This window comes from Carcharodon carcharias, chromosome 35, assembly GCF_017639515.1.
Source record: "Carcharodon carcharias isolate sCarCar2 chromosome 35, sCarCar2.pri, whole genome shotgun sequence".
NCBI lineage: Eukaryota > Metazoa > Chordata > Chondrichthyes > Lamniformes > Lamnidae > Carcharodon > Carcharodon carcharias.
Window position 1 is genome coordinate 1,086,365 of NC_054501.1, and position 14,206 is coordinate 1,100,570.

General features: G+C 59.5%; 1 protein-coding gene across 2 annotated transcripts in view; it reads left to right on the plus strand.

Annotated features, from left to right (window-relative positions):
• LOC121272748 (collagen alpha-2(V) chain-like) overlaps nt 1-12,323 on the plus strand; it is a 110,083-nt gene extending 97,760 nt beyond the window's left edge. For both annotated transcript variants that reach the window (XM_041179527.1, XM_041179526.1), the window contains 2 exons: nt 10,246-10,572; nt 12,000-12,323. In XM_041179527.1, the coding sequence (XP_041035461.1) occupies nt 10,246-10,572; nt 12,000-12,171 (499 nt within the window). In that variant the 3' untranslated portion in view covers nt 12,172-12,323. The remainder of the gene's footprint in view (nt 1-10,245; nt 10,573-11,999) is intronic.
• The last annotated feature ends 1,883 nt before the right edge of the window (nt 12,324-14,206 follow it).

Here is a 14,206-nt window from a genome sequence, read left to right on the forward strand (position 1 = left end):
GACAAAACAACAACTTGCATTGACATGACCCCTTGAATGTATAACATCCCCGGGGCGCTTCAGGGGAGGGTAAATCAGACAGAATCTGACCCCGAGCCACACGCAGGGATATTAGGGACAGGTGACCACAAGCTCGGTCAGAGAGGTCGGTTTTAAAGGAGCGTCTTAAGGGAGGAGATGAGGGGATGGAGGGAGTGAGAAAGGGAGGGACTGAGAGAGGGAGAGGGAGAGAGGGTGAGGGAGAAAGAGTGACAGAGACAGAGAGAGAGAGTGAGGTGGAGAGGTTTAGGGAGGGAATTCCAGAGCTCAGGGCCCCCCCCCAGGCAGATGAAGGCCCGGCCGCCAATGGTGGAGCGATGGGAATCGTGGGATGCTCGAGAGGCCGGAATTGGAGGAGGGAAGAGATCTCGGAGGGTTGTAGGAGGTTACAGAGATAGGGAGGGGTGTAGGGGCAGGAGGAGGTGACAGAGATAGGGAGGGTTGTAGGAGCTGGAGGAGGTTACAGAGATAGGGAGGGGTGTAGGGGCTGGAGGAGGTTACAGAGATAGGGAGGGTTGTAGGGGCTGGATGAGGTTACAGAGATAGGGAGGGGTGTAGGGGCTGGAGGAGGTTACAGAGATAGGGAGGGTTGTATGGGTTGGAGGAGGTTACAGAGATAGGGAGAGGTGCAGGGGCTGGAGGGGGTTACAGAGATAGGGAGGGGTGTAGCGGCTGGAGGGGGTTACAGAGGTAGGGAGGGGTCAAGGCCGGCGAGGGATTTGAGAAGAAGGGTGTGAAATCCTTTAGGGACGGAGGGCCAGTCCCAGTGGTTGAGGGCTGAGTCGGAAACGCGCCAGGACACGGGACAAGTTAGCGCGTCCGGAAGGTGGAAGTTGGGAGGCCGAGGTGGTGGGGTGGAGAGCAGGGGTACGGTCACACCTGGGGAGGAGCGCAGAGGGGTGAGGGCTTCCACAGCCAAAGAGCTGAGGCAGGGTCAGAGTCAGGCGCTGTGGCGGAGCCACCCTGATATCATCCCCCGCCCCGCCCCCCCCTCAGCCTCACCGCCGGCCGATGTTGCTTCTTTTCCTTGGTTTTGTGAGGAAGAGGGCAGGCGTCTCGAAGGCCCCTCGAGAGGGAGACTTTGCATTTTAACGCAGCTCTCCCACCGGGAATGTTGACTAACTCCGGCATTTCCTGACATCTGGCCTGGACAGCGTGCCAGATGAGCCAGCTCCATCTGCGGAGCGTCAAGAGGACAGGGAGAAGCTGGAGGAAGAGGGGGTTGTGGGGTGGGGTGGGGGGGGGTGGGGAGGTTGGTGGCTGGACAATTGGCAGATGATGTTCAGCCCAGGGAATCGTGAGCTCATTTCACGTTGCTTGTCAAAACACGGAGAGAGAGATAGAGAGAGAGAGAGAGAGAGACAATGGAAAATAAAGAGTCCAGTTCTAAAGAAAAATAGGGAGGCAGGAGTCAGGAGCAGGAAGGAGTTCCCTCGTACCACCCCTCGATCCTGCTCCCCCATTCCATAAGAGCGTGGCTGATCTGCTTGTGGCCTCAGCTCCACTTTCCTGCTCGTCTTCCCCCCCCCCATAACCCTCGACCTTCCACCACCCCACCCCCCCCCACCCCCCACAACCCCTCGTCGATCAGAAATCTGTCTCACTCGGCCTTGATTATATTCAGTGACCCGGCCCCCACTGCTCTCAGGGGGAGGGGGAGAGAATTCCACAGACTGACCACCCTCTGAGAGAAGAAATTCCTCCTCGTCTCCGTCTTCAATGGGAGACCCCTCATTCTGAAACTGTGCCCCCCCCTCCCCTCGTTCTAGATTCCCCACCCCCCACCCCCCCCCCCTCGTGAGGGGTGGGGGAAAGCATCCCCTCAGCATCCACCCTGTCAAACCCCCTCCCCCCTCAGAATCTGACATGTTTCAATAAGATCACCTCTCATTCTTCTAAACTCCAATGGGTAGCGGCCCAATCTGCTCAACCTTTCCCCATAAGACAAACCCCCTTTGTCCCAGTGCCCCTCTCCTTTACAAACGGAAGGAGTATGTCCACACATTGTGCCTATTTCGACTAAACAAAAGCTTGGTGGACAGCCATTCATTGGTTCATTCCTCATGCCAATGCCTTGACCAATCAGAGTCGACCTGACTGGTTCGAATTTAAACAAAAGTTTGGCAGTCAACTTATCCCTGGTGCATTCTCCATGGCAACGCCTCTACCGATCAGAGTCCATTTGCCAACTAGTCAGCACTCTCTTCTCGTGCAATGTAAATTGCTGTTCCCTTTGCAACTGGTGTTCTGTCCTGGAATCTGTCCTGGTGAGTGCAAGACGAAAAGCTTCAACAACATGACTCGTTTTTTCCAGCAATACTCAAGTTCTGCACTAACAAATGACTATGAACAAAGAGATTTAAGCGCTCTTACATCCAGTCTACAGGAGAGAAACAGGCCATTCGGCCCCTCTGCTCCGTGCCCGTGTTTCCTGCCCCCCACACCCAGCCTCCTCCCAACCCCCCACTCCATCTCCCCCCCCCCCACATCCCCCGTATCCTTCTATCCCTCTCTCCCCTCGTGTGTTTATCCAGCTCCTTAAACACATCGACACGATTCACCTCCACCCCCCCCTCCCTGTGGGAGCGAGTTCCACATTCTTCCCGCTCTCTGGGTAAAGACCTTTCTCTCCCAACCCCGATCAGATCTATTAGGGACTGTCTTATATTGATGGCGCCCCCCCCTGCCCCCCTAGTTCTGGTCTCTCCCCCCATCCCCCACAAGTGGAAACATCTTCTCTACGTCGACCCTATCGAAACCCCCCCTCCATCACTTTAAAGAGCTCGATCGGGTTGACCGCCTCCCTCCTCCCCACCCCCCCTCAGCCTTCCTCTCCTCGGGAGTAAAGAGCCCCGGCCTGTTCGACATTCCACTGATGTTTGTCAGGCTCTGGGCTTGGACGTTATGTTTGTGATAAAGAACAGAGGGTGTTGATAAGAGGGAGCCAGGGAGGAGGCGCATTCCACAGATGCGAGATGGGAACGCCCGATCAGGTAGACCGGCGTTGGATGCTTATCAGAGACAGGCTATAGCATGTCACAGACCGGCAGAGAGCTAATCTGCCCCGACTTGGTGAAGTTGGCGTGAAGCACAGACTGTTTGTGTCTGTGTCTCCAGCCTCATGCACAGCTCAGTTGGTAGGCCCCTTGCCAGACCTCTTGAACTGCCACTTGATGTAAAACTGGGACTCGCCGACCAACCTGTCTTCCCCACGCCCATCTCCCTCCTGGGTCAGGCCTGCCGCAGTCTGTCTCGCGCCCACCTCTGGGTTGGCGTGGCGTGGGTTCCAGGCCGCAGCTCAAAGCGTGGGACCCCAGGGTCAATGCTCGACACCTACCCCTCCCACCCAATGCCAATGCCGAGGGAGAGCCGCGCTGTCGGAGGGTCAGCGCTGAGGGAGCGCCGCACTGTGGGAGGGTCAGTGCTCAGGAGCGCCGCACTGTCGGAGGGTCAGTGCTGAGGGAGTGCCACACTGTCGGAGGGTCAGTGCTGAGGGAGCGCCGCACTGTGGGAGGGTCAGTGCTGAGGGAGCGCCGCACTGTGGGAGGGTCAGTGCTGAGGGAGTGCCGCACTGTGGGAGGGTCAGTGCTGAGGGAGCGCCGCACTGTCGGAGGGTCACTGCTGAGGGAGTGCCGCACTGTCGGAGGGTCAGTGCTGTGGGAGCGCTGTGCTGTCAGAGGGTCAGTGCTGAGGGAGCGCCGCACTGTCGGAGGGTCAGCGCTGAGGGAGCGCCGCACTGTCGGAGGGTCAGCGCCGAGGGAGCGCCGCACTGTCGGAGGGTCAGTGCTGAAGGAGCGCCGCACTGTGGGAGGGTCAGTGCTGAGGGAGCACCGCACTGTCGGAGGGTCAGCGTTGAGGGAGCGCCGCACTGTCGGAGGGTCAGTGCTGAGGGAGCGCTGCACTGTGGGAGGGTCAGTGCCGAGGGAGCGCCGCACTGTCTGAGGTTCAGTGCTGTGGGAGCGCTGCACTGTCGGAGGGTCACTGCTGAGGGAGTGCCGCACTGTCGGAGGGTCAGTGCTGTGGGAGCGCTGTGCTGTCAGAGGGTCAGTGCTGAGGGAGCGCCGCACTGTCGGAGGGTCAGCGCTGAGGGAGCGCCGCACTGTCGGAGGGTCAGCGCCGAGGGAGCGCCGCACTGTCGGAGGGTCAGTGCTGAAGGAGCGCCGCACTGTGGGAGGGTCAGTGCTGAGGGAGCACCGCACTGTCGGAGGGTCAGCGTTGAGGGAGCGCCGCACTGTCGGAGGGTCAGTGCTGAGGGAGCGCTGCACTGTGGGAGGGTCAGTGCCGAGGGAGCGCCGCACTGTCTGAGGTTCAGTGCTGTGGGAGCGCTGCACTGTCGGAGGGTCAGTGCTGAGGGAGTGCCGCACTGTTGGAGGGTCAGCGTTGAGGGAGCGCCGCACTGTCGGAGGGTCAGTGCTGAGGGAGCGCCGCACTGTCGGAGGGTCAGTGCTGAGGGAGCGCCGCACTGTCGGAGGGTCAGTGCTGAGGGAGCGCCGCACTGTCGGAGGGTCAGTGCTGAGGGAGCGCCGCACTGTCGGTGGGTCAGTGCTGAGTGAGCGCCGCACTGTCGGAGGGTCAGCGCTGAGGGAGTGCCGCACTGTCGGAGGGTCAGTGCTGTGGGTGTGCCGCACTGTGGGAGGGTCAGCGCCGAGGGAGTGCCATGCTGCCGGAGGTGCCATCTTTCTGGATGAGTGGTTAAGCCAGAGGCCCCTGGTTGCCCTCTGAGGTGAATGTTAAAGAATCCAGGGCTGCTGTTAGAAGATGGGCCTAGTGGTGGTTGGGGGGGTGGGGGGGGGTTGGTAATTCTCTCCCACAGTTACCCCTCAACCAACATCAACAGAAAAACAGATAAACCAGGTCATTGACTGCATTGGTTGTTTGTGGGATCTTGCTGTGCAAAAATTGGCTGCCCGGCTTCCTACGGCACAAGAGCCGCTACAGTCCAAGATAGGAGTCTCCGGCGCTTGCCCGCGAAGCACTTTGGGACCTCTTGCGGGTGGCCAACCTCTTTGTTCCCTCTCCCCACCACCACCGGTCACCAAGCGTCCAGACCTCCGACGATCCGATTGATGCCCGGACGCTGGTTGGATTGGTGCCGAGATTGTTGTGGCGGGGGGTGGGGGGTGGTGATTTGGAGAGCCCGTTCGGTTATGGTGGGGGGGGGGGGGGGTGGGGGGGGGGGTGGGTGGTGGAGGGGGTTGGCGAACGGCTAGCTTCTTCGCCTGTGCTGCCATCGTCCCCCACGGCAACGGGGCCTAGCTGGGCAAATCTCCTCAGGCGAGGGGGTGCGGGTGGTGTGGGAGGGGAGAAGGAGGGCGGGAATCGGGGCTGGAGGCCTCACCCCGTGGAGAGAGGGCGGGGGGTAAGCGGGTTGGCCTTAGGCCCCGTATCCTTGGCAACCAAGCGGTCCACGGCGGAGAGGGCCCGTGACATATGTAAACAGCACCGCCGCGCTCCTGTCCTTAGCAGCTGCCATGGATACCGCAGAATCCGCGAAACCACCTCCACCCCCCCCTCACTCCCTCCCCCCCCCCCCCACCTCCCCCCACCACCACCACCTCCACCACGGCTCCCTCCCTCCAGGAGAGAGTTTGGCCCTTTCGCCGACCCTGCTCTCCGGCCGAAGATTGGCGCTTCTGAAAAGCAGGGCCTTACCGGGAACCCGAGGCGGTGCCCCACCGCCGCCCCCCCCTTCGCAAGAAAGATCGGAGGGAGGAGCTGCCGGCGGTGGGGGGGGGGGGGGGGGGGGGGGGTGGGGGGAAGTTGGGGGGGAGGCGGGGAGGGTGTAGGGGGCTCCTTTGACCAGATAAGAGAAGCCTCGCGGGCGGAGGGCGCAGCTGTTGACCCCGATCGGCACCTTTGAAACGAGGCGAGGCCGGCGGAGAGGGGGTGGGGGGGTGGGAGGAACGCCTTCCTGGGAGGGATAGCCGCCGACGGGCTGCGCGCTGCCTGTTGTCCAGCCGGCGCACAGCAAGATCCCGCACGCCGCCGCGCGATAAGGGTCGGATGGCCTGTTTTTTTTTCTCCTTCAGATTTTGCCGTGATGTCGATTGGAGGTGTTGAGCGACTGAAGGTTCAGGGTCCTCTGTTGTTCTGGACAGCCACAGCGGCCGAAGTTTGCATTGGCTCCCCTTCCGGCCGTGACCTCGGTCAGGTTTTAAACAGGCCCCGCGGCCTGTTCCAAACCACCCCCCCCCCACTCCACCCACCCCCCCCCACCACCCCCCCCCCAAGTCCCGCCCATCTCTCCAACCTCCTCCAACTCCAAAATCCACCAAAATGTCTATTCATCGCTCTCTAGGGGGCCTGAATGGGCCTCCTTCTGTCCCTGTGTAACAGGCTCAAGAGGGCCTGAATGGGGTCTCCTCCTGTCCCTGTGTAACAGGCTCGAGAGGGGCTGAATGGGTCTCCTCCTGTTCCTGTGTAACAGGCTCGAGAGGGGGGGGCTGAATGGCCTCCTCCTGTTCCTGTGTAACAGGCTCGAGAGGGGCTGAATGGCCTCCTCCTGTTCCTGTGTAACAGGCTCAAGAGGGCCTGAATGGGGTCTCCTCCTGTCCCTGTGTAACAGGCTCGAGAGGGGCTGAATGGCCTCCTCCTGTTCCTGTGTAACAGGCTCGAGAGGGGCTGAATGGCCTCCTCCTGTTCCTGTGTAACAGGCTCAAGAGGGGCTGAATGGCCTCCTCCTGTTCCTGTGTAACAGGCTCAAGAGGGCCTGAATGGGGTCTCCTCCTGTTCCTGTGTAACAGGCTCGAGAAGGGGCTGAATGGGGCCTCCTCCTGTTCCTGTGTAACAGGCTCGAGAAGGGGCTGAATGGCCTCCTCCTGTTCCTGTGTAACAGGCTCGAGAGGGGCTGAATGGGGCCTCCTCCTGTTCCTGTGTAACAGGCTGGAGAGGGGCTGAATGGGGCCTCCTCCTGTTCCTGTGTAACAGGCTGGAGAGGGGCTGAATGGCCTCCTACTGTTCCTGTGTAACAGGCTCGAGAGGGGCTGAATGGCCTCCTCCTGTTCCTGTGTAACAGGCTCGAGAGGGGCTGAATGGCCTCCTCCTGTTCCTGTGTAACAGGCTGGAGAGGGGCTGAATGGCCTCCTACTGTTCCTGTGTAACAGGCTCGAGAGGGGCTGAATGGCCTCCTCCTGTTCCTGTGTAACAGGCTCGAGGAGGAGGAGGAGGAGGAGGGGGGGTGGGGGGGAGGGTGGGTGGTCTGAATGGGGCCTCCTCCTGATCCTGCATTCTTACAGAGCACATTCCGATGTGGGAATGCGGGGAGCCGGAAGGAGAGCGGAGCAGAAAAGAAAAATAGTCGGCCCTTCAAGGAAGCAAGGTATTTACAGAGCCGATAGCCATCAGCTGGCCTGACAGGTGCAACAGGACGAGGAGCAGCCTGCCTTGGACTGAATTCCTCAGGGAACACACCCAACGTCAATCTCCAGTCCTCCTGGTTCCTCCTTCGCTCCACAACATGTCCGAAGGCCGTTCCCAGTCAGCGCAGGCGCGCGCTGAGGTGCAGTCACCCCTGCAGCGTAGGAAAGCTGGCCGCTAGCTTGCGCACAGCAAGATCCCACTGACAGGAGAACTGTTTTTCTGTTAAGCTGGTTGCTGGGGGGTGGGAGGTTGGGGTGGGGTGAATCAATATCGGGCCCCGGGACAATGGGCAAGTACCCCCACCTCCCCCAACCACCCACCCCCCCCCCACCCTCCCCAACACCGTCTCCTTGCTTCAGGCAGTGTCCACCGGATCCTTTAAGACCACCTGCGAGGGCAAATGAGGGCCTGGGGTGAGGCACCCTGAGTGACGGCTCCTCCGACTGTGAGGTGCTGTCCAAATCGCAATACGAAGTTCGGCAGGTAGTGGGGAAGGCGAGTGGAATGTTGGTCCTCATTTCAAAGGGAATATGGGGGTATAAAAATAGGGAAGTCTTGCTAGGACTGTACACGGCACTGGTTAGACCACACCTCGAATTCATGTGAACGGTTTTGGTCCCCTTATCGAAAGAAAGATGTACTGGCCATTGGAGCAGTCCAGGGAAGGTTCACTAGGTTGACCCCAGGTATGGAGGGATTTTCTGATGAGGAGAGGTTGAGTAGTTTGGGCCTGTACTCATTGGAGTTTAGAAGAATGAGAGACGACCTGATTGAAAGATATAAGATTCTTAGGGGGCTTGACTGAGTAGATGCTGAGAGGTTGGTTCCCCTTGTGGGAGAGTCTCGGACCAGAGGGCATAACCTCAGAGTAAGGGGTCACCCATTTAAGACAGAGATTAGGGAGGAATTTCTTCTCTGAGGGTAGTTAATCTGTGGGATTCTTTACCGCAGAGGGCTGTAGAGGCTGGGTCATTTGAGATAGACAGGTTTTTAATCAGTAAGAGAATCAAGGGTTATGGGGAAAAGGCAGGAAAGGGGAGTTGAGGATTATCAGATCAGCCATGATCTCATTGAATGGCGGAGCAGACTCGATGGGCCGAATGGCCTACTTCTGCTCCGACGTTTTATCGCCTAACTGGACCTCTGATGGTACGGCATTCCCTCAGCACTGACCCTCCGACAGTGCGGCATTCCCTCAGCACAGACCCTCCGACAGTGCGGCACTCCCTCAGCACTGACCCTCCGACAGTGCGGTGCTCCCTCAGCACTGACCCTCCGACAGTGCGGTGCTCCCTCAGGACTGACCCTCCGACAGTGTGGCGCTCCCTCAGCACTGACCCTCCGACAGTGCGGCGCTCCCTCAGCGCTGACCCTCCCACAGTGCGGCGCTCCCTCAGCGCTGACCCTCCCACAGTGCGGCGCTCCCTCAGCACTGACCCTCCGAAAGTGCGGCGCTCCGTCAGCGCTGACCCTCCAACAGTGCGGCGCTCCCTCAGCACTGACCCTCTGACAGTGCGGCGCTCCCTCAGCTCTGTCCCTCCCACAGTGCGGCGCTCCCTCAGCACTGACCCTCCAACAGTGCGGCGCTCCCTCAGCGCTGAACCTCTGACAGTGCGGCGCTCCCTCAGTACTGACCCTCCGACAGTGCGGCGCTCCCTCAGCACTGACCCTCCGACAGTGCGGCGCTTCCTCAGCGCTGACCCTCCAACAGTGCGGCGCTCACTCAGCATTGACCCTCCGACAGTGCGGCTCTCCCTCAGCACTGACCCTCCGACAGTGCGGCGCTCCCTCAGCACTGACCCTCCGACAGTGCGGTGCTCAAGAAAATCTTGGTCAAGGAGCTCAGTGTTTATGGAGTGTCATGAAGAAGGAGAGAGAGGGAAAGAGACGCAGACGCTTAGGGTGGGAATTCCCGAGCTAAGTGGCCAAGGCTGCTGTACTCGTGGCCGTCATTTGCAGGGGATGGAATAGGGTGACGCGCAAGTGGGTGGAGTAAAGGGAATGCACAATATCTTCAGCCTCACTCTCCAAAACCTAATTCCAGGCAAGGACTCCGAGTTAAGTTGTAAGTTCGGCCATTTTAAATTGGAGTGGTCATCACTCTGATGTTGGCGTTGAACCCCGAGCTGACGCCTTTCTGTTGCTCCTCAAAAAGGCGTCGTGGTGGTGGACGGATATTGATGCTGCTCGCCTCCGGAGGGTTTGGGGGGGGTGGGGTGGGTGGGTGCAGCACTTGGCAACCCAGCGGGGGCTGTTTTCCTCTCTCTCAGCCCCCATTGGGATGAGACCCAATGCAACAGGCCCGGCGGAGGCTTGGCACGACGCGAGGGCGCTGGGGTGAGGGGGAGCCAGTGCGCGAGCGGGACAGGCTGTTGCACTGGCAGAAAGACAGTAATAAAAGTAACGAGAAGCAGACGCGGCCCGGGGACAGCTCTTTGATGTGCCTTTTGAAGGAGGTTAGACAACAGCTGCTTCCCATCAGTTTAATCTGATGAGAATGGGGACCCGGCAGAACAAGACAGGGCTGCTCAGCCCGAAGCGACAAAGTCACCCTCGGCTGTGCGGACGCTGCCTGCCAACGGAACACTACCTCAGATCGAGCACAGACACACATCACACGCACAGCCGAGTGACAAGGGAGCTTTACTCTGTATCTAACCCCGTGCTGTACCTGTCCTGGGAGTGTTTGATGGGGATGGTGTAGAGGGAGCTTTACGCTGTATCTAACCCCGTGCTGTACCTGTCCTGGGAGTGTTTGATGGGGATGGCGTAGGGGGTGATTTCACACTGAAAACTACGACAGATTTTTTCGTGCCCGTTAACCTTCTTGTCCTGCCTCTTTTGCAGCAAGTTGGAGAACTTGGACCTGTCCCACAACCGGCTGGTCCATGTGCCCTCCTTCCTGCCCGTGGGGCTGAAGCAGCTGCTGCTGCACCACAACCAGATCGAGCGCATCCCCGGCTATGTCTTCGCCCACCTGCAGCCGGGCCTGGAGTTCCTGCACCTGTCCTACAACCAGCTCCGGAACGAGGGCATCCACACCGTCTCGTTCCTGGGCCTTTACACGTCTCTGCAGGAGCTGCTCTTGGACCACAACCAGCTGAGCGCCGTCCCCCAGGGGATCCTCAACCTGCGAGTCCTCCAGGTCCTGCAGCTCAGCGACAACCAGATCAGGTGGGCGGCCCATCTCGCGAGCACCACCCCCCCCGCCCCCCTCCGATTTCGGGCCCCCCAGGGAGATGGGGGGAGGGGTCAAAGGGCACCGGTCGGCCCCCCAGCTCTCAGACCCCACCCCACAACCTGTGGCAAAAGCAGATTCACCCTCCAGAGCGGGATTAGTTCCACTCCGAGCGGGAGTAAGATGGTGAATCGAGTTGTCGGCTTTCTTTAATCATGTCGGTTTGCGGAATAAATTGTGGCCCCAGGGCCCTGGGGAGAACTCCCCTCGCCACACGCCCACACACCCTCCTCTTCCTCCCATCGGAGCCATGGAATTTTTTACATCCGCGTGAGAGGGGAGAGTGGGGTCTTCGTTTCAATGCCTCATCCCTGACCCTCCCACAATGCGGTGCTCCCTCAGCACTGCCCCTCCCACAGTGCGACGCTCCCTCAGCACTGACCCTCCGACAGTGCGGCGCACCCTCAGCGCTGACCCTCCCACAGTGCGGCACTCCCTCAGCACTGACCCTCCCACAGTGCGGCTCTCCCTCAGCACTGACCCTCCCACAGTGCGGCGCTCCCTCAGCACGGACCCTCCCACAGTGCGGCGCTCCCTCAGCACGGACCCTCCGACAGTGCGACGCTCCCTCAGCGCTGACCCTCCGACAGTGCGACGCTCCCTCAGCGCTGACCCTCCCACAGTGCAGCACTCCCTCAGCGCTGACCCTCCAACAGTGCGGCGCTCCCTCAGCACTGACCCTCCCACAGTGCGGCGCTCCCTCAGCACTGACCCTCCCACAGTGCGGCGCTCCCTCAGCGCTGACCCTCCCACAGTGCGGCACTCCCTCAGCACTGACCCTCCGACAGTGCGGCTCTCCCTCAGCACTGACCCTCCGACAGTGCGACGCTCCCTCAGTACTGACCCTCCCACAGTGCGGTGTTCCCTCAGCACTGACCATCCCACAGTGCGGCGCTCCCTCAGCACTGACCCTCCGACAGTGCGGCATTCCCTTGACGCTAACCCTCCGACAGTGCGGCACTCCCTCAGCACTGACCCTCCGACAGCGCGGGGCTCCCTCAGCACTGACCCTCCGACAGTGCGGCGCTCCCTCAGCATTGACCCACCGACAGTGCGGTTCTCCCTCAGCACTGACCCTCCGACAGTGCGGCGCTCCCTCAGCACTGACCCACCGACAGTGCGGTTCTCCCTCAGCACTGACCCTCCAACAGTGCTGCGCTCCCTCAGCCCTGGCATCCGGTGCTGGGTCAGGCCTCGATTCCGGAGCTCCTGTCTTTGGAATGGAGCCTGGATCCCCGGAACCCCTCCCTCGGAGAGGGGAGAAAGAGCCACAGGAGACTTTGGAAATAACCGCCGAATATTTTAGCCTTTTGGAGATTAGCTTGTCGTCCCATTGACTGTCGCCTTTGCATTCCCCACCCAGGTACGTCCCCTTGGACTCTGTCTGTGACACCCGGATCAGTGAGGATTCAAACCTGGTCTCCGTTCACCTGGAGAACAATCTGATTGACCGACGCCTCATTCCGCCCACGGCCTTCTCTTGTATCCAGTCGTACCAGAGCGTTCGACTCAGGCCACAACGGTTTGAAGACTAGTCATCCCCACCCCCCACCACACGCCCGACTCCGTACCCCAAACCCCTGCCCAAATACCCCAACCTACACCACTCCCACTCCACCCAGTACCTGACTCCATCCCCCTAACCACCCCCCCCACAACCCCCAATCGATACCACCCTCCACTCCCACCCCTTTCCCACTCCCCACCCTCCAACCCTCACCAACACCCTCCTCCATCCCTCCACTCCCCTCACCTCTCCACTGCTCCGTGTCACGGTACCAGTCCTGGGAGTGTTTGATGGGGATGGTGTAGAGGGAGATTTACTCTGTATCTAACCCCGTGCTGTACCTGTCCTGGGAGTGTTTGATGGGGACAGTGTAGAGGGAGCTTTACTCTGTATCTAACCCCGTGCTGTACCTGTCCTGGGCGTGTTTGGCACTGAGCTGTAGATCCTGAGAGTGAAGTATTCTGCTCCTTTACAGTGCCACTCTCACCTCACCCACTTACAGATTTTCATTGTAAACCATTGAGTGGCATTACTTTCCCTCCCTCCTAAACAGTAGCTTAGCATTGCTCCAGGTGTGTTGAAATTGTGTGTTACCGAATAAAGACTTGCTTTTATTTAAAAGGCTTAAATCCTATGTCGCGGAACAGTTCCCGAAGCCTTTCGATGAATCTCTCTGATGGAAGGAACACAGATGGACTGATTGCTAATCTACGTTGTACCTTCGAAGATAACGTCGCCTTGAATTCAATCGTCTCTGTGGTCCCGAGATTGGTTTAGGCCCCTTCACAGTTAGTGCACGAGAACTAGGCCTTAGGCTCACTCAGAACTAGGCCTCAGACCAAGGGCCTGGAGTAGGCCTCAGGTCTGTCTGAGAGCGACTGGAGTCGGGGAGGAAGACGGGGGGAGAGTGTGGGGTGAGGGTTGAATGTACATGGCTACTAGGGGGAGGAACAGCCCCTACATCACAGGCTGCTACATAGACAGCTTGCATTTCACTAGCACCTTTAAGTGGTATAACCATCCCCAAGGTGCAAATCAGACAGAATCTGACCCCAAGCCACACATGGAGATATTAGGGACAGGTGACCACAAGCTCGGTCAGAGAGATCGGTTTTTAGGGAGCATCTTAAAGGAGGAGAGAGAGAGAGGGAGAGGTTTAGGGAGGGAATTCCAGAGCTCAGGGCCCCCCCCCAGGCAGCTGAAGGCACGGCCGCCAATGGTGGAGCGATGGGAATCGGGGGATGCTCGAGAGACCAGAATTGGGGGAGCGCAGAGATCTCGGAGGGTTGTAGGGGCTGGAGGGGGTTACAGAGATAGGGAGTGTTGTCAGGGCTGGAGAGGTTTACAGAGATAGGGAGGGGTGTAGGGGCTGGAGGTGGTTACAGAGATAGGGAGGGTTGTAGGGGCTGGAGGAGGTTACAGAGATAGGGAGGGGTGTAGGGGCTGGAGGAGGTTTACAGAGATAGAGAGGGTTGTAGGGGCTGGAGGAGGTTACAGAGATAGGAAGGGGTGTAGGGGCTGGAGGAGGTTACAGAGATAGGGAGGGTTGTAGGGGCTGGAGTTGGTTACAGAGATGGGGAGGTTGTCGGGGCTGGAGGAGGTGACAGAGATAGGGAGGGTTGTAGGGGGCAGGAGGAGGTTATGGAGATAGGGAGGGGTGTAGGGGATGGAGGAGGTTACAGAGATAGGCAGGGGTGTAGGTTGCTGGAGGAGGTTACAGAGATAGGGAGGGTTGTAAGGGCTGGAGGAGGTGACAGAGATAGTGAGGTTTTTAGGGGCTGGAGAAGGTTACAGAGATAGGGAGGGTTGTAAGGGGTGGAGGAGGTGACAGAAATAGTGAGGGTTTTAGGGGCTGGAGAAGGTTACAGAGATAGGGAGGGTTGTAGGGCCTGGAGGACGTTCCAGAGATAGGGAGCGTTGTAGGGGCTGGAGGAGGTTACAGAGATAGGGAGGGTTGTCAGGGCTGGTGGAGGTTACAGAGATAGGGAGGGTTGTAGGGGCTGGAGGAGGTTACAGAGATAGGGAGGGGTGTAGGGGCTGGAGGAGGTTACAGAGATAGGGAG